Raw genomic sequence first — 22,476 nt, 5'->3', positions numbered from 1 at the left:
TCCCTGTCTTGATCTCCTGCCTCTCTTTTCGTCTGGAGGCTGTGTCCACTCCACATTCTCTTCCAAATTTATGTAATATCTAGTACTTTCTGTAGAGAGACACTGTAGCCCTGCCTCCTAGGAGCCGCTGCAGGTGTGCCTGGCTACGCCCATGAGGGCGTGGTCAGGGGAGGTTCAGGATGACGCGCAGTGGAGAATTCTTAAGGGGCAGCAGACACATGGGGAGCCCCTTCTCTCTGGCCTCCCTAGCTTGCTGCCTCTGGGCTCGCTCTGGCTTGTGCTTGGCCGGTATTACTTGAATAAAGATATCTTAACCTGTAACTTCATGTTATAACTTTCCTTTGGTCCCTTCCACCTATTGAATGTGACAATTCTTGCTAGTAGAAACGGTGCCCTAATGTTCTTGGTAATAAAGTATCTCACCAGCATGTGAGCAAACTCAAGTCACTAATCATGAATTAAGTCAGCATCTCGGGACCCAGCAAATATCAAGGCTGGTATGGTGTAGCTCTCCTGGGTCAGGGAGGATTGAACCATGAGGAGAAACTTCAACTAGAAGGAAAACCTACCTGTGTGATTCCACTAGGTGCTGAGGTCCAGGAAGGGTGTGTCATGAATAGGCACCACAGGGTGGCAATGCTGTTGTTCAGAACAATGGGAGTGCCCACTCCCAGGGTACCCGAGACTATCTCTGATTGGTCATAGTGGAGGGGTCCTGGGCTTGCTACCAGAAACCCAGCATCTCTGGATTAAGGACAATAAATCCAGGTAGGAGGGCTTTCTAGGCCCTAGACCCTCTACATCTGCTGGTTCTGCACACATGCACTGGTTGTTAGAGACAGAGCAGCATTTTCTAGAAGGACGTTGCCTCATGCTTCAGTGTCTGCCTAAACACAGGAACACCACTTGACTGCTTAATCACTCACAGATTCGAAGTCCTGTTTATTACCTTCATCTGTGTATTAAGTCAAAGCTGCCTCGTGGACGGACAAGCCACCTGCCTGACGAAGTTAGTGTTTCCTTTTCTTAGACCTATGTTGGCTTCTGGGGTTCCAGGCAGCTTGCTGTGTTCTTCTTTTCTCTGAGGCCTGTCTCTGGCTCACTCTTCCATGTGGCTTCTCACGTTATGCCCCAGATATCTTCTCTGGGTATAAGTTAAGGCTCCTGGGTTCAGGGAGCAGCTGTGGCTTTTATAGGCGAGACAACTCACCGGAGGAACACCATGTGAGGTGGTACCGATGATCGCCAGAGTCTGTGCCACTCAGATATGGGATGGTGTGTTGCCCAGCCCCCCCCTTTTTTTTTGAGAGACACGGTTTCTCTGTGGTTTTGGAGGTTGTCCTAGAACTAGTTCTTGTAGACCAGGCTCACAGAGATCTGCCTGCCTCTGCCTCCCGAGTGCTGGGATTAAAGGCCCAGCCTTACTAGAGTGCCCTGCTTTCTGGAGGATAGGAGCTGCTTGGAGAATACCTGAGAGTAGCAGTGGGCCACATAAGATAAGAATGAGATACATGCCTGCCATGAAGTTGCACTGTACCCCATGGGCAGCCTACAGGGGGTTAATCCGTGGTTTAAAGCATGCTGGAAACATAAAAGTATGCACTCATGGTTTCCTTGCACACACACACACACAAAAAAAAAAAAAAAAAAAAAAAAAAAAAAAACAAAAGACCCTACTGGGAGTTCCAAGGAAGGAGAGAGGGAATTTCTGCCTGGGGCTTAGGTACTGGCCATGAGAGACTTGTGTCAGGCTGATCTCAGATGGAGGGAGGGAGAGGGGGGAGGTGGCAGTGCCAGGCTAGGAGCAGAACACACAGATGGGAAAAGAGGAAAGGATAGATATGTGTAGCCGCGAGGGTGGGGGTACATACACCGAGGGCTTTGGAGAGACAGGATCTCAGGGTGAGCTATGTTTTAGGAAGGTCTGGGCATCCTTGGAAATGAAGAAACATGACAAGCAAATAGCTTTCCAGGGAAGAGATGAAAAATAATCCTTGTGGAAAGTGGTAGGGGAAAGCAGCTCCCAGAAGCCGTTTCTACAGATCAGGAAGCAAGAGGCCAAACTGCAAGGAGACAAGAACAGAGAGGCCCAGCGGCTGGAATGTGCACCGCCACCCTACGATGTCCCATGGAAGACGGCTGCTCAAAGTTCAGGGAAACTGCCTTCTGCAGGGATGTCTAAGCCTCTTCCTACACAGCAGGAGATCTGGCAGGAGCCATGCCCAGCAGGGGGTGGGAAGAGGTGGGAGACAACTCCTCTGTGTGGGGGAGGAGCGCTCACTCAGAGTTAGCTGGAGAGGGAAATGTTCTGGCCACAGTGTAATGCCAATGTTTCTGGCCCTTGAGCCCCAAATAAATGCATGGACACTATGTTAGTTATAAAGCTGTTGGCCATTGGCTAAGGTTTCTTATTGACTAGCTCTGTCTTAATTAGCAACCCATTTCTGTTAATCTAAGTATTTCCACGTGGCCTTGGCTTCCCAGGGAATGCCAGACCTGCAACTCCTTTGCCTTCTACACGATGACTGCTCAGCGTCTCCACAGAGAAGAGAATGATTTCCTGTTTGTCCCAGCTTATATCCTGATTCTGCCCAGCTATGTCACTTCCTGTCTGGCCAATCAGCTCAAGTTCCAGAACCTGGTTCCCACCTTTGGGACCCATCTGAACCCCAGAATAGAGCTGCTGCCTGATATGAGCTGACTTCCTGGTGCAATCCGGCACCAGTGTCCTGGAAATGATGTTCCCAGGCCTCAGTTGGTAGCCAATCCTCCGCCCTAGAGACAGATGAGATTCTAGCTACACCCTAGTTAGGATATGAGCATTTTACCTGGTTCCTGCACAATGCCATGCGATGCTCGTAGGGCCTTCAAGCCTGACCTGATTTAGCTGTGTCTCTTATACCAAGAGTGGTCTCATTTACTAGCACACACACGCTAAGCCTCTGCTACCCTTTCTGGCAGGAAGAACTTTGTCAAGAAGTTCCTGGGAGACAGTGTCACCCCATTTGCAGTGTGTCTCCAAGTGCAGTAGCTATTCCGAGACACTCTTTTGAAAGCTCAATAGTTCCCTGTATATAAGCAGCCTGGCCACAAGTCATTTAAAAAGCTGCACGGTCAATAGGGAGGAGTGGTACGCTGGTTAGCATCTGTCTCTGTGGATGGTTAGGGTCCTGACAGACCCTAAGTCTGTCCCATTAATCATCTTTTGAATGTCTTATAGCCCCCAGTATGTGATCACCTATACCCACGTTAGCTGTCTCCTGAGAGAAGCTTCATGCTTTCCGAAGAGTGCTCCATTCATTAGCCTTGACAGGCTATCGCTTTGGGTATTTCCCTCAAAGGGTTTCTTTGCTCTGCTTCTCCCAGTTCAGTTACTGTCATTATTCTTAATTGCGGCTTTCCTAAAATGGCATTTGGCAACATACCTAGATGAGCTAATGCACGGAAGGAGGTCTGACCTCACTGGCAATATTTTAAGAACAAACGAAGAGCCCTTAGAACAAAAGGAAAGGATGGAGCTTCTCGCTTGCAGAACTCCGATAAGCACGCTCTACCCTCAGAGTGTCTAACTGGGACCCTAGAGCACTCAAGATAGCAAGGATTATTGGGTAGCCATTGGAGCAACCAGCATCCACAGGCCTCCACAGGCAAGAAAGCCAGCACATCAATTCACATTCCTGGGAGCTGTGAAACCTGGACCCAGGTGGTCCACATCCTGCTTCCTGTGCACGTTTCTATTCATTTATTGCTCTGGGGCTTTCTGTACAGTGAGCACTAAGACAGAAAGCCTTGGCTGCAAACTGTCTTGTATGACTCTTGTGACCTTTGCTAGGGGAGATGAACACGCATATCCACCCTGATGCATAGGGCACCAAAAGCTATTCCACTGCAATCTAGCTTGGATGAACCATTAAGTTTATTAGGATTAATTATGGGAGCATGACCGAGGCGGCAACACAGGTAGCTGTTGTTGGTTTACTCTTTTTACTCTTTACTCTTTGGGGGACCCACTACCCAGCTCCCAAGTAAACACATAAGGAGGCTTAAAAACAAAACAAAACAAAAAACAAAAACAAAAACAAAAAAAAAAAAAAAAACGTATAAATGCCCGGCTTTAGCTTGGCTTGTTTCTAGCCAGCTTTTCTTAAATTATCCCATATACCTTTTGTTTTCTGGGCTTTTTCCTTTTCTTACTTCTGTATATCTTACTTTCACTCTTACTCTGTGGCTGGCTGTAGGTAAATATTCTACACAGTTAGAATATGGCCTCTAGACTGTGAGCAGCCTTCCCTACGGTCTTTGGGCCTAGCAGTTGAGTGCGGAAGAAGCCATCCTGACCCTTCAGAAGACCACTGAGTATCACTGTTTCATGAGCACAACGCAGAGAAGCCAACACCCTCTCTTATCAAGACAAGGTAGTATCTTTGTGAGGCCAACAGTCAGGAAGTCTGAGGCAATTCAGGTCAGAATAGATTGGCATAGTTCAGAGGAGGTAAAAACACTTGTAAAAATTATCTTTCCCAATTCAATTTCCAATTCCATCCAGCTCTGTGTCTCTTAAGTGGATGACAGGCATAGAGGACTGGCACGTCTGATGGCAAAAATGTTGATTAGTTTTTCCAAAACTCTGCTGCTTTAAAATTGTAGCCCTTAGGGGAATCTCAAGGACCTCCTTGTTCAACAGGGACTTTACCAGAGAAAAGACCAAGAGCTGCACAAGCACATCCTGCACATGTGAGCTCCAGGAAGGTGTCCTTTGCAGATACTCCTAACACATGTGAACGTTGGACAGGTGTGCCTGCATGAGACCCTCTCTCCCCCAGTAAACACCCTGCACAAGTGAGCTACCAAGAAGGTTAGCAGGTGTGTCCTGGGCAGGTGCATCTTGGGCAGGTGTGTCCTGGGCTGGTGTCATCCTGGGCAGGTGTCATCCTGGGCAGGTGTGTCCTGAGCAGGTGTGTCCTGAGCAGGTGTGTCCTGAGCAGGTGTGTCCTGGGCAGGTGTGTCCTGGGCAGGTGTGTCCTGAGCAGGTGTGTCCTGGGCAGGTGTCATCCTGGGCAGGTGTGTCCGGAGCAGGTGTGTCTTGGGCAGGTGTCATCCTGGGCAGGTGTGTCCTGAGCAGGTGTGTCCTGAGCAGGTGTGTCCTGGGCAGATGTGTCCTGGACTGGTGTCATCCTGGGCATGTGTGTCCTGGACTGGTGTCATCCTGGGCAGGTGTCATCCTGGGCAGTGTGTCCTGGACTGGTGTCATCCTGGGCAGGTGTCATCCTGGGCAGATGTGTCCTGGACTGGTGTCATGCTGAGCGTGTGTGTCCTGGGCAGGTGTCATCCTGGGCAGGTGTGTCCTGGGCAGGTGTGTCCTGAGCAGGTGTCATCCTGGGAAGGTGTGTCCTAGGCAGGTGTGCCTCAAACTGGATCACTCTGCATAGGTGCACTCTGCACAGAGGAGCCCTAAATCAGTATGTGACACACAGTTGAGCTCCAGGAAGGTGAACCATAGAACAGGTATACCCGAATAGGACTTATGGGGTCCTCTCAGAGGACCTTCTCTGCTCCTGGCTGTCCTCCTTGGATCATGCCCTAGGAAGCCTGGCACAACCACAGACTCCAAGAGGAACTCTGATTCTGTGTCCTGCCAGATGACTGTTCTGGCCAGAGAAAATTCTGAGCAAGGGATGGCCAGGGTACAAGAAGTACTTTGTCTGGTCCCTCCTGAGGCAAGAAAATAAAAAGAAAACACTTTCTATAATAAAAAAAAAAACTGACCTTATCTTGTGTCTCCATCAAGAGCCAGTTGAGCTGAGCTGTCACAGCTGAAACCCTCAACACGTTTCTTCCTATTAGTGAGTTGCAGTGACTTCTTACTTCCTCTCTTCTGCACCCTTCTCATTCTCTCACTTTAAAGCACCCCTGCACTCGCAACAGGAACGCTGAAGTAACGTGTGTGGGGGCCCTCTGTCTGCTACATCAGCATCATTCCTAGCCAGCTGCTAGGCTTCACATTAGCCTCCTCAAGGCAGGAAAACGACATCCAGGGGTGTTTCTGTTGATGCTAAGCAGTAGAGAATCCTTTAGACATCATCTTCAGTGAGGGGCGGGGGGCACATCTGGCTGCTTGTGTGGACAGCTTTGTGGGGCCCTGAAGACTCAGGGCACAGGAATGGAAGGTGTTTAAATATCCCATGCCAGTCACTGGTCAGAAGGTCTTTGGACAATGTTGGAATGGGAGCATTCACTCCTCAGCCCCGGCATTAGTTGTGGGATGATAAGACACTGGGAAGGCTGTGCAGCTTGAATTTGCCATAAGCACTGTCTAGGCCAGCCTGCCCTGCCTCATTTCTGCAAGAAGTTCTGCTTCTATGATTTTTAAACTTAGGGGTTTTTTTAGAATGTGGAATGGAAGATGTCCCTCAGTGTTGCTGTCCTACCGGTGGCACTGCTCACATTGGCTAGTGTCATTCTTGGCTGCACACAGCGGACACACCAAGGACGAAAGGACCAAGGAACCTCTCTCAGCCATACAGCTCTCACGTAACTCCCTGGGGTTCCTGCATGCTAGTGAGCCCAGCCCTTCCAGAGCCATCTACTCTAAGGGGAATAATGCCCAGGCACATCAGGCCATGCTCACAGCCCAGCTTGTGTGTGTGTGTGTGTGTGTGTGTGTGTGTGTGTGTGTGTGTGTGTGTGTGTACAAGCTCCAGGTTGTCATGGACAGAGCCCACAGTAACCTGCTGAGTTTGCAGAACCTGCCCCTAACCTCGCTGAGCAGGAAAATAGGCAGAAGGGAGTGAAGCTGAAGTACAAGCCTCTATAAAAGTGATTTTTAAAAAATCCCTTTGGAAAGATGTAAAGGGAGCTAAGAGAATGACAGGAGACCTAGAGACTTAGCACCCCCAGCTCTGTAGGCCCCCTCAACCGTGGGGACAGTAGAACTCCCGAGTGGATGTCCAGGAAGATGACACAGGAGGAATCAGCTCCACCAAACCCAACAGCCAGCTCAAACCCAAAGAAGACTATCACTACATATCTTAAGTAACTGAAAATACTTAAGGTGTGTGAACGATGACCCCTGCTCTTACAAGGCTCAGCTCACTAGACCATTGGCTCTACCCTGGAGTAGTCCCAGACCTAGGTCTCCACAGACATAATGCCATGAGGAGCCCAGTGTACCATGTTGAAGGTATGAAGCAACAAGAAAAAAATGTAACCAGTCTCTTTTGTTAAAAAAAAAATGTGGTATAGAAATACAATGGAAAGCTGGTGTTGGTGGTGCACGCCTTTAATCCCAGCACTCGGGAGGCAGAGGCAGGAGGATCTCTATGAGTTCAAGGCCAGCCTGGTCTCCAGAGTGAGTTCCCGGATAGTCTCCAAAGCCACAGAGAAACCCTGTCTCGAAAAAGCAAAAAAAGAAAAAAGAAAAGAAAAAAGAAATACAATGACTTCTTTATTCACCATTGTAAAGGGGGAAACATGTGTCATTTGCACAATAAGATGGGTCCAGAGGACTTAATGCATGGGAGAATAAGCAAGACACAGAAGGACAAGCACCACACAACTCACTTGCATGGAATCCAAGTCTGTCTCATGGGGCAAATGAAGAATGGTGTTACCAAAGGCCAGCTTTGGGTGCTGTTTGGATGGCATGAAGTTTCAGCTGGACGATAAAAGCATGTTCCAGTGATCTGTTGCATATAGGGGTGACTATAGTTAATTTAAACCAGAATGATAAGAGGACTAATTTTCAATGTTCTTGCCACAAAGAAACGACACGAGACAGTAGGTACACTAATCTATCCATCCCTTCAAAATACACATTGTATCAAAACATCTCTCATCTACCCCATAAGCATATACAGTTATTAGTCATCAGTTTAAAAAAATAAACAAACCTACACAGTACACACCGAATTATTCATCTGCTTTCTACCACAGGCCAGTGGCTTTCTTTGGCGGTATTAAAATGAACACACAAGATACTCCTGTCTCAAGGGTGTCATGTGCGTGTCTCATGGAGAATGGCTTTGGCAGCTATACGGGAAGTTTTCTTCTCGCAGAATGTTTACATAGAGTCATTCATTCTCCTGCCATCCTTCTAAGCAGTGTGTTCTCAGGGTCCGTGATCTGCATCTAATCCTTTGCATCTCATTCCAGGCTGCAGTGGTGTCTGGGACAACATCACCTGCTGGCGCCCTGCAGACATTGGAGAAACTGTCACAGTGCCCTGCCCCAAGGTGTTCAGCAACTTCTACAGCAGACCAGGTATGGCGTTTGCATTGCTTCCTGGGCTCAGAGATGTTTGTGTCTGAGGGTCAGGTTTTCCATTATGGTAACACAAAGCTGGGTCTTGCTTTGTTGGTAGCTTTGTGTTCCCTGGTCCTAAGGGAGCCGGAGAATGTCTGGCCCATGCCGATTGAGTTCTCTTTTAAGGAAGCAGGAGTAGCTCACCCACTGCAGCCTCAATGGGCAAGCAGGGCAGATGTGGTGGAAAAGGCTGGGTGACAAACTCTCAGGAGTCAAAGCAGGGAACTGTGCATGCACGATAAAGGAGATTAGGGGAGGGGGGTTACTGTTAGCCTGAGAGAGATTCCCACAAGGTTGTAGGGGTAGAAAGCAAATTTGGGCCACTGCACAGCATATGTTCCTGCTGAGCAGATTGCTGTTTACTGGGGTTCAGAGAATTTGGAGCCACCCCAGCCCCTCTGTGTTATATTGTTCTTTACACATGTCTCAAGGTCCAGGTTTTCATTGTGTCATTTTCATCAGTGGCTCAGGATCCAGGTTTTTACAACATGGAGGAATCTGTCTAGAAAAAAAAACACAGATTAGAATACACAACTAGAAAAAAAAGTAAATTGCAGTGTTTTGGAAAACTGGAAATTTTGTTTCACCTGATCAGATACTAAGAGGCAGAAAAAAAACCTTTAAGGAATGATAATGTTAAAGTTTAGAGTAGTAAGCACAGACTGAAATGGAGAAAGGCAGTGAGAGGAGAGACTTGCTCTCCTTCTGGGAATCTGTGTCTCTAACCTACCTCCTCGGCTATTCACGATCAGGTTAGTGGAGATCAGCCACTCACAAGATTCTGTCCTCTACAAGCCCTCACCCAGTCCAGACATCAGCGTCTCCCTGAGGGGCTTGGCCATGAGGGACAAAAGACAGTCTACCCTGAATATCGGTGGGTCAGGTATGGCCTGAGTCAGAGTCCGTAGGAAGGATACCAGTAGGGACCCCATGGAAGGTGATAGGGGACTGGGACCTAGAGTCCTCCAGAGACTGTGGAATTGAGTCTGCCCCCAGCACCTCTCTCACCAGCCTGGAAGGAGCCGCTAGCACACATTGTTAGATAAGGGATGAGCTCTCACTGGCTGCCGACTGCTCAGTACGGTGCATGGGTGACACCACCATGTAGAAAAAACTGCAGGGTCCTGGAGCCAGAAACCCCATTTCCTGCTCATGCTCAATCATCATCCAGGACCTTAGTCTCCCATCTGTACAATGGGAACAGCAATGTTAACCACACCTGCCTCACAAGTCCTCTCTGAAAATAAAGAGGTATGTGAAGGAACATCCTTGTTAAACTGAAATGTCCTAGACCCTGTGGGTCCTGTGAGTGGCCTGGGCAAGGGACAAGAGCTCCACAGAGGAGGAGGACATGTGTCCTACCCTGGGGGCCTGAAATAAGAATCTGGCCTGGTCAGTTCAAATCATTGTTGTCCTTGTCTGTCCCTTTCCCACCAGGTCTGTCCAGAACTCTTTCTGTTTTCAGTGGTCACCTGCCGCATTCTTTGTAAATAGAGTGAATGCTTCGTTGCTGAATTTACCATAAATCTGAGAATATTTAGGAACAAAATTGCTCTTTCTTGCTATTTAAACCTTAATCACATATTTTCCTCCAACTGATAGCCAAGTGAAAACCACCCCACACTGCTTCTTAGGCATTGAAGGGTGAGGGGATGGGCAGGCCAAATGGAAAGGGACGCAAGGATTGAAAGCTAAAGAAGAGAGCTAGCTAGCTCCACCGCACCTGGGCCTGGCCACCACCACTCTAATAGAATCGGAAGTCAGAATCTGCTAAGGGCCTTAGGTTAAGCTCCAGAAAAAGTTCTGTGCTGATTATAATTATTGTGATACAATTGTAGTTAGTGCTCGCTTTTGGCTTTACTGTTTTGCGATACACTGTGTCCACTTTGTCTCCTCGGGGGCCCTAGCAGGCACGTCTCAGGGAGGAAGCTATGCAGGGCAACTGAGGAAGGACTTCTGGGTGGTCTCAGTCACTGGCTGATTAGGGCTTCACCTTCATCCTGTCCCATCACCCTTCATCATGAGGCTGCTTTGCAAGGACCAAACATCTGAAATTTACTTTCCAGGAAACATAAGCAAAAACTGCACTAGTGATGGGTGGTCGGAGACATTTCCAGATTTCATAGATGCATGTGGCTACAACGATCCTGAGGATGAGAGTAAGGTAGGTGCCCGGCCGGCCACACAAGCTCCACTCGCTGACACTGCAAACAGACAATGTCCTCCACAGGCCTCCTTCCTTCTATAGTAATGCAGCTTCTCTCTCCCTCTTGGCTTCTGATACAGTGTGGCCTTTGGGATTTGCTGGCTCTGCATGATTTTGGAGGCCCAGGAAGGTCTCTTTCCTTACCTGTCAGCATGTCTGGATGGTAAAGGCTCATGTAAGTGAGCCATACCTGCCACAGATGAGCTCTTCTGCGGCCTCCTGAGCAATACATCCTCCTTGCTATCTGCATCTCTTCATCCCATTTACAGTTTTGCCACCATCTGGGCTCCTGGGAAGCTGGTTCAATAGTGCTTACTCTGACCTCATAGATAGAAGTACAGTGCCAGACATCTTCATAAGCTCAGAGGCTGTGTCTGTCTGCAGCTGCTGGTGTCTCATTTCAGGTCATGTATGCCAAGCACTGAGAGTCTCTCCAGTCATAGCTTACAGCACTCACCCAACTGTTTCTGAGATGAAGAGAACCACATTCACGGCTAGATCTTCTGTAAGAATGTAATTGTTGTTGATGAGAGTGTACCCACACTCAGGCCTGAGCCTCTGTCTGGCTCCATCTCAACTCTGGCAGCCTAGGGCATCTCTGCAACGCTGTCCATCGTGTGTTTATCATTGTCTCCTCCTTAGCCTGGGTCATTTTCTCACTGCTAGGAGGACTTCAGCTCCTTGCAAACCCACAGTCAGGTATGTACAGACATGCTGACTGCTCAGTAAGGTACTGAATATAGAGGGGGGCTATAGAGACTCAGCACGGTCCCTGATGCCTGTCACGAATGCGCTCCCACCATCCATGTGAGCAGTGAGGCTTCGGATAGTTGGCCCACTTGCTCCTTTCCCCAGAGTAATTGTTTCATTAAGATTTATAATTTAAAACCAGCAGACTGTGAGAGTCAAGGAAAGGAAATGCCATGTCTTTGTGAACGCTGCACTGGTGGAGGGAAGGCAGCATCCCTACACACCAGCCATAGTTAGTAGCGTTTCCACTAGACAGGGGACCACCGGACTCCTACCCTCTTCAGCTGTGTTATTGGAAGTCTCGGCTCTGAGGTGGCATGCTGGCTGGGACGCCGGCCATTTAGCGCACTCAGAACGCCAGGGAGGGGGTTCCACATTGCACCCTGCATAGTGAAACAAAGCTGACGAAAGAACCAGCAGAGTGTTGGGGGCCGGGGTTCCTCTCATTTGAACAGACGCCAGCTCATTTCTGACCCGTTATCCCACCCACCCAGAAGCCTATGCACAAACCCCTGGTCAGATATGGGCAGAGGAAATCCGTGTCCCCCATGCTGCACACGGCTGCTGACCTGATTCTGTTGTGCTGCATGCCTTGGTGCCACTCCCTAAGAAAGCGGGTTTCTTCTCTGGACAGTGACACCGTGGCGCTGCCTGCCTATTCTATTGTAATCACTGCCTTTAGCTTCTCTGTGACAAGGGCATCCCATGTTCTCTGTGGCTATGATTACTGAAGAAGCTGTGGGTGGTACCCCACCCCATCCCCTGCACGTGCGCTAGAACTAAGACATGGTGCCGAGCACACAGGACAATCGTGTGATCCGGACTCGGTGATTACAGAGTGTTCTGAATTTCGTGTCACCGAACCCCACCCACATATCCTGGAGACCAACCTCAAGTGGGGGTTCGCTAACCTGAGTCAGGCTCATGAGCCCAGAGAAGGCAGAACAATGTTAGCTACTTTGGATGCAGTTGACGTGCAGGTGCAGACAGACTACTAAAGCAGATGCGTCGTCACCTAGGTCACCTGCATCCTTCATGTGACGAGAGGCCCAAATCCTCAGACTTCCCTGCTTCCTCCCCATTTACCAACTCCCTGAAATGGCTGTTTCTGCTCCTTTTGCTAGTGGCAACATCCTTGAGGCCACCTTGCTGCCAAATGGCGTTTCGTGTTTCACCCTTTTATAAGTTGGATCCCAGAAATATGCCTCCCCCACCCCAATCCCACAAGAGGCTTTGGTAGGGAGCACAAAAGCCAAAGCTGAGTGGCCTGGCCTGTACCCCTGAGTTCTATATTACTAGGAGCCCCTTTCTCGTCTGGATAAGGAGATGGGCAAAAAACCCATCTGAGAACTCAAACATGCGGAGTAAGATCTGAAACATGTCTTTTACAGAAGACACGAATGCATTTAGGGCTCCTGAGATAGTCCCAAGCTGTTCTGAAGCAGTTTGGTGGGTTGTCTCTAAGAAGCTGCCCTGTGGCCTTCTGGGAGTGAGGCCTCCTCTCACCTCAAGTGCTGGTTCTGTCCTGAGTGTCCCGAGTTCTGATCCAGACCAGGGATGATGGTTGTGGAGAAGGGGGCTTTGACTCCATCCTCGTGAAGCTGGTGAACACAGTCCCATCACCTGCTTAGGGGCCGGGTGGGCAGGTCAAACAGCCGTGCATCTCCAGGCTTCTGTGAGGGTGGAGAGTTGGGAGGATTCCGACATCTAGGTGGGACTGTCTGCCCTGTGAGCCTGCGGCGAATGGGCTTTGCTTCATATCTCAACGCAGCCAGGTGTGCAGGTGCTGAGCTGTGTCCTAAACCTGTCAGCACTGTCTTCCTAGCCCCCTGTGCAGGTCCCTGGGGGAGGCATGGACCAGACACTCACTCAAGTCTTCTGTGGGCAGAGATCTCTGGGAGTCTGCATTCTGAGCTCTCCCCAGTTATGGAGACTGATGGGGACACAAGAGGCCCCAGTGTGTCCTGGCAGAACAAGACCTTCCTTTGCTTTGATCTCTCCTAGGTCACACACAGGAAGTGAATCTAGAGACACTGGAAACTCCTCAGCCCCATCTGGTGCCTCCGAAGGGGCTATAATTAAACCCTGCCTGTGTGAGGCACCGTTCCTGATCCCTCGTGTGTTCTATCTTGAAGAACTATTTTTGCTCTTAATTAAACATTTCAGAGATTCTTCAAATAGCATAAATTTATAATAATGGATTAAAATGTCAAAATATTTTAATGCCAAAGGCAATGGAGGTGATGGACCAAAGTCAAAATGAGTAATTCTTCCAAATTGCAGTTCCCACCCTTTACATACTTCAGATACTGGGCTGTTTCACAGACCTGTTGAAATGTGAAACTATGGCAAATGTTGTGCCCCCACAGATGCCCTGCACGCTAGGACAGACTCCAGCTGGGCTCAGGGCACACACTGTCCAAGCTGAGCCTTGTCAAGGCTAGCTGGGTTTTTTTGTCTTTTTTTTTAATTGAAAACTCATATGGTATATTCTGATAGTGGTTCTCCTCCCCATCACGTCTCTTCTCAGAACCTCTCCTCACTGCCACCTATCCAACTCCACGGCTTCCTCCTCTCTCTCTTTTTAGAAAATAAACAGGCAAATTAAAAAAGCAAACGAACCAGAGGTTTTTTTTTTTAATAAAAAACTGGAAAAGAACAGGAAACATACACACACGCACACACACACACACACACTCCACAAAAACACAACGTGAGAAACCACAATATACAAAGCCAGGTGTTGGTGGCACACGCCTTTAACTGCAGCACTCCGGAGGCAGAGGCAGGTTGATCTCTGTGAGTTCAAGGCCACCTGGTCTACAGAGGGAGTTCCAGGACAGCCAAGGCTACACAGAGAAACCCTGTCTTGAAAAGGAAAAGACAGAGAGAAAGAGAGAGAGAAAGAATGAAAGGAAGGAAGGAAGAAAGAGAAAGCACAACATACATGCAAAAGGCCAGTAAGATAGAACCCTAACAAAGCAATATGAGACAAAAAAAAAAAAATCTACAGAACCGCCACTGAGTTTATCACTCTCTAATTGGAGTTAGGACCTACTCCACAAGCTGGAACCCACACCTGACACTGCTCAGGTGGCCAAGAAGCTAAAACAAGAAAACCCATGGACTGGGGAAAACCCAGCTCTTGTTGGCTGCCACAGTTTGAGCTTTGTTTCTTCAGATTTGTGTTTCAGGGGGCATCCCACTAACGTGTAGTCAGATTCTCCCATGGGGGCTATGTGGGTGATCATTACCCATTTCAAAATACATTAAGTTCAAGAAAAATACATAGACTTTACCAAAACCACAGGCTTGGCTACATATGGTAGAGTCAAAAGATAAACTTACAGGGCCGGGAATCTCTTTGAGGGGTGATGTTGAGGCCCTGGCGGCTTCGGCCTAGCGCCCAGAGCTGTCTCTAGGGTCATAGCTCATTTGAGAACAAGGAGCCGTCTCTGTTAAGCCTTTCCCACCTGGCTCTCAAATAAAGGAACACTTTGGCTAAATTTAGAAGAAAGCTTTTGGCACTCTTGTCAAGTAGACACATTTCTTCCATATTATTTGATATTCCTAAAAATACTTATAGCCTCTCTCCTCCCAGCATCCTCCACAGTAGCCACTCTTCCTGATAGGGTTCCTCAGACTTATGCCCCATCACCAGCAGCCCCTGAACGCTCTTGACCCATAACGGCCTATTGGTGTCCCGCTGTTGTCTTGGGAGTGGAAGGAAGAACCTACAGAGACCTTCCATGAGACCTGCCCAGGATTGCCACCCCCAGGGATGTGTCAGGATGGACATCTGTTCCAGCGCTTGCCCGGTGACAGATTCCAGCAGGAGCTCACGCAGACATAGACATTTGCTCGTTTCGTGCTAGGTTATATCCACTCCAAGTTTCAGTGTCTTTGTTTCAGCTTGCATCAGAAGGCTTGCACTTTGTAGTGTTTAAGGCACGCTGTGTGCCAAGCTTAATGCCATCCAGTAGTGAGGAGAAAAGGTTTGGGGAAGGTAGGGTGAAGTTAGGTGTGGCCAAGAGGGCAACTTGGAAAGGCTAGGCTAGGAGCTGCCCCCACCAGTGGTGTGGCAGAGAGCTGGGATTACAGTTGCCCACCGGGACCTATAGCTGAAGTTGCCTTGTGAAGACAGACTCAATTGTCAGTCATGCTCATTCCCATTTCAACAGAAGCTCCACACATGGGCTTCAAGGTCAAAGGGGAAACAAGACAGGGAAAGGCTGCCCGAGAACAGGCTGTGTTTCTCTGGATTCTCAAAGCCCTTTCTTTGGGAAATACCATCCTAAAGCTGGCAGTCAGTGCAAACCAGAAAATGAGAGGACAGAGGAGGAGCCCATGAAGATAGCCACCCAGCAAAAGCACAAGCAAACCACCATGGCTCAAAAGGACACACACACACACACACACACACACACACACACACACACACACACACACACTGACATACACACACACTAGAACAAACGCAAGCTCACACATATACTCACACTCACACATACACACGTACACACACAAACACACCTGCACACACATACAAACACTCTCATACATGTACTCACACACTGATACACACACTTACACAAACACACTGACACACTCACAAACACACACACATACTCGCACACTCATACACACACATAAACACACTCACTCGTACTCACAAACATACTGACACACACTCACAAGCACACACACACACATACACACACACACACACACGTACTTACAAGGGTTAACACATTTGCCATTAAAATGTGGGGATTCCTTGGGATCATGCCAGAGTCTGGATTAGCCTGTGTGGTCCAGCTGGTGACAAAACTCGTTGTGTAGGTGTCCTATCTGGGAACCATTGGGGGTGTCTGACCTCAAGACACCCTTCTCTGTACGTGAGCAGCCCTGTATGGGAGTAATGTAACCAGAACTCTGGCTTTGGGGATAGCAGGTGATGATGGGCTCAGATGTGGACTGTGAGCTGCCAGGAGGAAAGAGAAAGTCAGAACTCATCGTGGTTCTCATTTGAGAACCGCGGGTCCCTTTCACTACTCAGGGATGCACAGCACAGATTCCAGGACTAGCAAGGTCCTAAGAAGGAATGAAGCAAGTCTGCAAATAGGTTTCCCTCATGGGACCCAGGTTTTTATTAAAGCCCTGGAAAACAAAAGCTGCTCTCTAGAGCGTTCTGTGATGAGGGACTCCAGTGACCTCAGGATAGGTTCCAGGCAAACAAGTTGTAAGAATCATTTTTTGTGCTTAAACAAAATCAAATTTCAGGTCCTTGGAAGATAATACTTAACATTTGTACCATGTGTCTTTTAACCTTGTACTGCGTTGGGACAGCGGGGGAATTATTGGCACCCTATGTCCCCACTGTCTTGTTTATTTGTATCTGTTTGAGACAGAGCCTCACTCTGCAGTCCAGGACCCTAAACACCTCATCTTTCTGCCTCAGCCTCCGAATCCCCTCTTTCCTTTTTAAGAGCCTATCTTGATCCCTCTGGACCCTTAAGTCGAAATAAATTTTTCTTTAAAAATAAAAATCTATCTTAAGATAAACTACTTGCCAAGATAGGGCAAGAGCCCCACACAGAGTAGACACAGTCTTCTAGATATCAGCATTTGCTAACCTTCTTGGTCCTCCCCACCTGCAGCAGCTCTCTGTGGTGGGTGCAGGTCCTCCACAGAAAGGTCGCAAACCCTTCATGTTCATGAGAACAAACAGTCAAGCACCTCCAGTGAGCTAAGTTCTCAGCTCTTTCCCATATCCCTAGAGTTCAAAAGACTTCTACTCAGAAGACCTTAGGTCATGCCAGGTCAAGCAGCCCTTCAGGCTCTAATCCTGAAAAAAATTCATCTGTTTTCCTGTCAGAACACCAATGTCTGGAGACACCAGATACCCCCTGCATAGATTGGTTTCTGTAGGACTTGGTAGGGTCTTCTAGCAATTAGATCTGGATGGTCTGTCAGGCACGAGTTTAAAGGCAAAAGTCAGAACATTTTGTAATGAAGCAAAGACTGCCAGTTCTGTGTCAGCGTCCTTTCTGTTGAGAAATCACAAACCCTACCCATGTGTAGAGTGGGATAATATGATTATTAGTAGTTCTAGCTGTGATTATTTCCGCACCCCAGAAAGTCTATATTGGCTTTTAAAACAAAATTCTCTCCCTGTTCATCCAACCATCAGTAGGAGACACTCAGTTCTTCTTTTAAAAATAGGATGAACAAGTTAGGAGAAAGGATGCCACAGTGGCTGTAAGCTGCTCCCAATAGCTCCTGAGTATACCCAGCAACCCCTCTGAGGTACACACAGGCTGAAGTTCATTCTGCACTTGCCCTTGATCTGGGCATGGGGACAGTGAGAACACAGACTCACCACTGGACATCAGCTTTCCCCTCGGGTGGGTGCATGGCTTCTTCCTTTCCCTGGGTATCTCTGCAATCCTCAAGAAAAATAATGTATATCCCCAGGAGGGTCTGTGTCCTCTGGAGAGGCCATGTCATCAAGAAATGTTTAGTCCTCAGGAAAAACTATGACCCCATGAGAAAATGAGTCACCGGAAGTCAGAATGTCCCCGTGAAAGGTTAGATTCCCTTGGAGAGGTTTGGCTCCTGCAGCAGCTGAGCTGGGATTTGCCTTATAAACCTTCAGCAAGCAGCAGCCAACATTCACAGGTCTGCTTCTGTGTATCAGACTACTGGCATTCATTACCTGAATGTAGCCTGGAGCCTGTCCCAAATGGGTCCAGCAGCCCCACTTCCTCTGATGAATAGGTAAATGATTAGAGGAAAACACCTTATATTATTTATTTATATATATAAAACACCTTATATATTTATTCCTGTGCTGAGTCAAAAGGAGAAGCCACTGATACTCTGAGAGCAAGGGAAATGAATTCAGCCCTAATCTGAAGACACTATGCAGGGAAGAGCTTCCTCCAAGAAAGACTAGGGATAGATGGTATCTTAGGATTTCTATTGCTGTGAAGAGACACAGTGACCACAACAACTCTTATAACAAAAACATTTAATTGACGTGGCTTGCTTACCATTTCAGAGGTTCAGGTCACTAGCATCATGGCAGGAAGCATGGCGGCATGCAGGCAGACATGGTGCTAGCTACATCTTGATCAGAAGGCAACAGGAAGTAGTCTGTGTGTCACACTGAGTTATGCTTGAGCAAAAGAAACCTCAAAACTTGTCTCTACAGCAACATACTTCCTCCAACAAGGCCACACCTACTTCAGCAAGACCACATCCTTTGGGATTATGGGTGCCAATTATATTCAAACTACCACACATGGTCTGCCTCTTACTTCTCCAAGATTTTGGAAATGTCTTTCATTGACAGATAGAAGCCCAAGCACAGGGAATCCCCAACCTCTGACCCTAAGACACCCAGACAGATTTAACCAAGACCCTAAAGAGGCGTTATGGAGTGGAGATCAGGACTGTTGCAGGAAGCTAAAGCAGTGCAGCTATGACACTCCACCCTCCCAGAAAGAGCTGCTTGGGATCCACCTATCCGACTTCAGTCTCCTGCAATCTGTAGAGGAACAGAATTTCATTTCAGTCTCAGGGTTCTGCATCTGGAGCCACCCAGTGCTAGAAAACGTGTCAGCTGAGCCTTCAGCTGAGAGATGCCGTCGTTTTTGGTTTTGGTTTGGGTTTTTTTTTTGTGGAAAGTAAGGTTTTCCTGAGTAAGGTAACTGGAGTCCTTAATCTGTGAGTGATTTAATCATCCTGGGTGTACATACATTCTGTCCTCGTAGCCACGAGTTCATTTCCCTTGCATCCAGATAGACTAAGTGCAAAGCAGTGTCCCGTGGCTGCTGTGCTGAACACAGACAGATGGTTTTTTGCCATTTCCCTCTAAACCATACCCCCTAACAGCTGTCATGTGGGGCTTCCATGGTACCGGGTAGCAAGCCACCTGGAGAGGATGATACAAATACTACAACACTCACATAAAGCACTTGATCACCTGCTGATCCTAGAAGTTGTCCCCACGGGTACCAAGGGGTGACATAGAGCCTGTTTCTCCAGGTCAATGTTTGTGCCTGCCTGGCTGATCACCCCTTCCTGCTGCAGTCCCCAGAGACAGTGGGGAAGAGAATCACCAGCCCCTGAGGAGCTTCATTAAACCTGAAACAGTGGCTATGAACCCAGTGGTGGACTTCATCCTGTTGTATCAAGCATCAGCACCATGGCCAGCTCTGCCTGTGGCTTATCTCCTTTGAACCTCAGCCCAGGAGATAAAGTGCTCTCACCTCCATTTTATCGTTTGTGTGGGGGAGGACGGGGGGGGGGGAGACAGCAGACAATAGTTGCATGAGTCACAAACTCCTCAGTTACTGAGAATTTGGACCACCAATGTAAGATATGAGGCACCAGAATAAGCTGTGAGAATGGTTGCTACCCTGATGGGTGTCTAGTGCATCCTAGGTGCAGATTATGTTTCTCAGTTTGGAAAGCTGAGGTAAAGTAGGCAACTGTTTGTTTCTCCATCTAGAAAACAAAAAAGTCAACAGATATCCTTCTTCAGTTTAACTGGGACCCTAGATCTCACTTCTGATTGCTGTTGGCAGACTGAAGATGGAGTATCTGTCCCGCCGGGTCCCGCAGCCCTTTAGTCCCAAATAAACACACAGAGGCTTACATTAATTATAAAGTGTTTGCCCAATGGCTTAGGCTTCTTACTGGCTATCTATCTCTTAATTATTGACCTATCACTACTAATCTACGTAATTCCACATGGCTTTTCTTACCAGAGAAGGGCATGCTCCCTTCCCAGTAGCTACATGGCGTCTCCCTGGTGGCTTCTCTCTGCCTTTCCTCTTCCCAGAATTCTCCTAGTCTGGTAGCCCCACCTATACTTTCTAACTGGCTAATAGCCCATCAGCATTTATTTATCAGCCAGTAAGAGAAACATATATTCACAGCATACAGAAGGATCCCCCATCAGCAGACTGCATTCTGTGGTATGTCTGGGGCTGTTTTCCTAAGAGTATAGCACACTCCACAGGTAGATGTTGTGACTCATAGGTGTCCTTGTTGGGAGCAAGGGATTACATGGAGAGGACATAGAAAGAGACTGGAGGGACCATGGGTGTCACTGTTGTCCTACAGCTCTCCCCTGTAGCTTGTTGGGGTAGAACCACAGTCCAGAACAGAAGGGTAACAGCCAATAACACACAGAGCAAGAGCCACTCACTCAGCTCATGGGAAAACCCACGGCTCCTTGAGTATGGCAAGGAGCCACTGTCTGTGAAAACCCATTTCCCAGGCGTCATGTTTGCAGGAGCGGGTGGGCACCATGCCACTCTTGATGCTGCTGAGCCCTGCCCAGTGCTTCTCTGTGGCTTCTGGCAGTCTGGACTAAGGCACAGCAGACAGGAGACAGTGCATGGGGCTTTAGGTTTGTTTCTTTTCATTTGCTGTAGAATCCATGCCCTTGCTCTGCAACTTGTGATGCAGTTGTTTATCCCTATAAAGAGACGTGAGCATGTTCTTAGGATTGTGTCTACGACACAATCTGAGGACCAGCTTCCGCATCGTAACTCATACCCAAACTTACTTATCATTGAAGATAAACTCACACTCTCGCACTCATTAATACGATCATCTAGAACTTAATCGATATCTAGTCTTGTGTCTGTACTCTGCCTAACATGGTACCGAGCCATGGATAGAGATCTGAAGAAGCCAGAGAGGAGGCACCCACTCAGAGTTCTCAGACTTTCTAGGAGGACGTGGCTGGAGTTTATGGCCTACACTAGACCTACTGTTAGTGGAGAGCTGGGGCCATGTCTGAATGGCCATTGGAGAGAGGGACAGGGTCTCTGGAAATGAGTTTTGTATCGTGTTTTGCATCATGTTGGCACAGTGGTGCTGGGCTTCTCTGGGCCTTGCCTGAGGTTGTGTGAGCAAAGCCAACATTGTGGGCTGGACTTGGAGGGGCCAGGATGCTTCAAGTGCTGAGACTACATCCCGCTGGCTAACTATGGCACGGTGGTTTTATCCCCCCCCCCCACACACACACACAGCTTTGCACAGTAAAGGCTATCGCTTAGAATCCACACACAGACTCTAGCGCCGTGGTATCCCCAGCAACACCCACAAGACTAGTGCTGATTCCTGTGCTTTCTCAAGTTGGTAGGTTGATTTCGAATGGCGTTTTGTATCTACAGAACCACAGAGCACTAAATGCGTGGGGGTTTTCGTACATTGCCTCCATCTTCCCATTCTTTCGGCTACTTGCATTCCCAGCTGGCTCCCATGCTTCAGTCAACATTGGGATGGTGCTGACACCAGTTTGGGACATCTGATGCCTGGGGAACAGGAAGGGGATGGTCCATGGCTGGGGGATGGCATGCCCTTGGTGGAACATTCCCTGCATAGGGCAGTGCATTAGGGAAGGGACAGTGTGGAGACATTGAATGATGTGTAAAAGGCAGGGCAGAAGAAAGACAGCAGCAGGGTCCTGGGTGAACATTCCTGGCCCCAAGTACTGCTTGAAGGAGGATGATTCTGGGAAAGTAGGCGTGGGACCAGGGAAGAAGTCAGACCAGCAGGCAGAAAGACTGTCAGAGGAGGAGGACCCTCTGCAGGTAGGACAGGAAGGAGGCATTCCCTGCAGGTTTAGAAAGAAGAGAGGCTCTTTACTCAGAACCAGAGAGGAGCAGGGCCTTAGCCAAAGAGGAGAGACTTGGGACACAGTAAGAGCCAGAAGCAGAGCTCATCCAGGATAGATAAGGCATGAGTGTGTGATGGTGAGCTGGGAGTGTGACAATCAGGGCCTTTCAACACTGTGTCTCTGCCTCTGTTCTCTTCTAAACCATCTACACTTTAGTTATTATATAATTACATATTATATAAACAGAGAGCACAGTGTGTAGCACCATGGGGCTCCGGAGGCTGGTGGTTGGCCTTACCTCAACTGGGTTAAGAAGCACTCAGTCATCTTCCATCTCAGGGTCTGTGACTCCTAAAGCCACACAGGGTCTGCCTGGCCCATGCTAATGGCAGGCCGTATTCTGTCTGCAGGCCTACATGCCTTTCCATCTGTCTGTTTGTCTTTCTGTCTGTCCCCCTATCTGCATGTCTATTGCCTGCCAGTTCTGTGTTTAACACGGCAGCCTGCTCTTTTATTTGAAATTCAAAGGAGATGGGTGACCAGGTCAGGTAAGGATGCATCGGTAGTTTCTTTCACA

General features: G+C 48.3%; 1 protein-coding gene across 1 annotated transcript in view; it reads left to right on the top strand.

Moving 5' to 3' along the window:
* Positions 1 to 22,476, top strand: part of Vipr2 (vasoactive intestinal peptide receptor 2) — a 75,698-nt gene that overhangs the window by 6,000 nt on the left and 47,222 nt on the right. Inside the window, exons 3-4 of the mRNA XM_027417031.2 lie at positions 8,152 to 8,259; positions 10,368 to 10,465. Of these exons, the coding sequence (XP_027272832.1) occupies positions 8,152 to 8,259; positions 10,368 to 10,465 (206 nt within the window). The remainder of the gene's footprint in view (positions 1 to 8,151; positions 8,260 to 10,367; positions 10,466 to 22,476) is intronic.

The sequence above is a fragment of the Cricetulus griseus genome, chromosome 5 (genome assembly GCF_003668045.3).
Source record: "Cricetulus griseus strain 17A/GY chromosome 5, alternate assembly CriGri-PICRH-1.0, whole genome shotgun sequence".
In the NCBI taxonomy this organism is placed as follows: Eukaryota; Metazoa; Chordata; class Mammalia; order Rodentia; family Cricetidae; genus Cricetulus; species Cricetulus griseus.
This window is presented reverse-complemented; position numbering and strand designations above follow the sequence as displayed.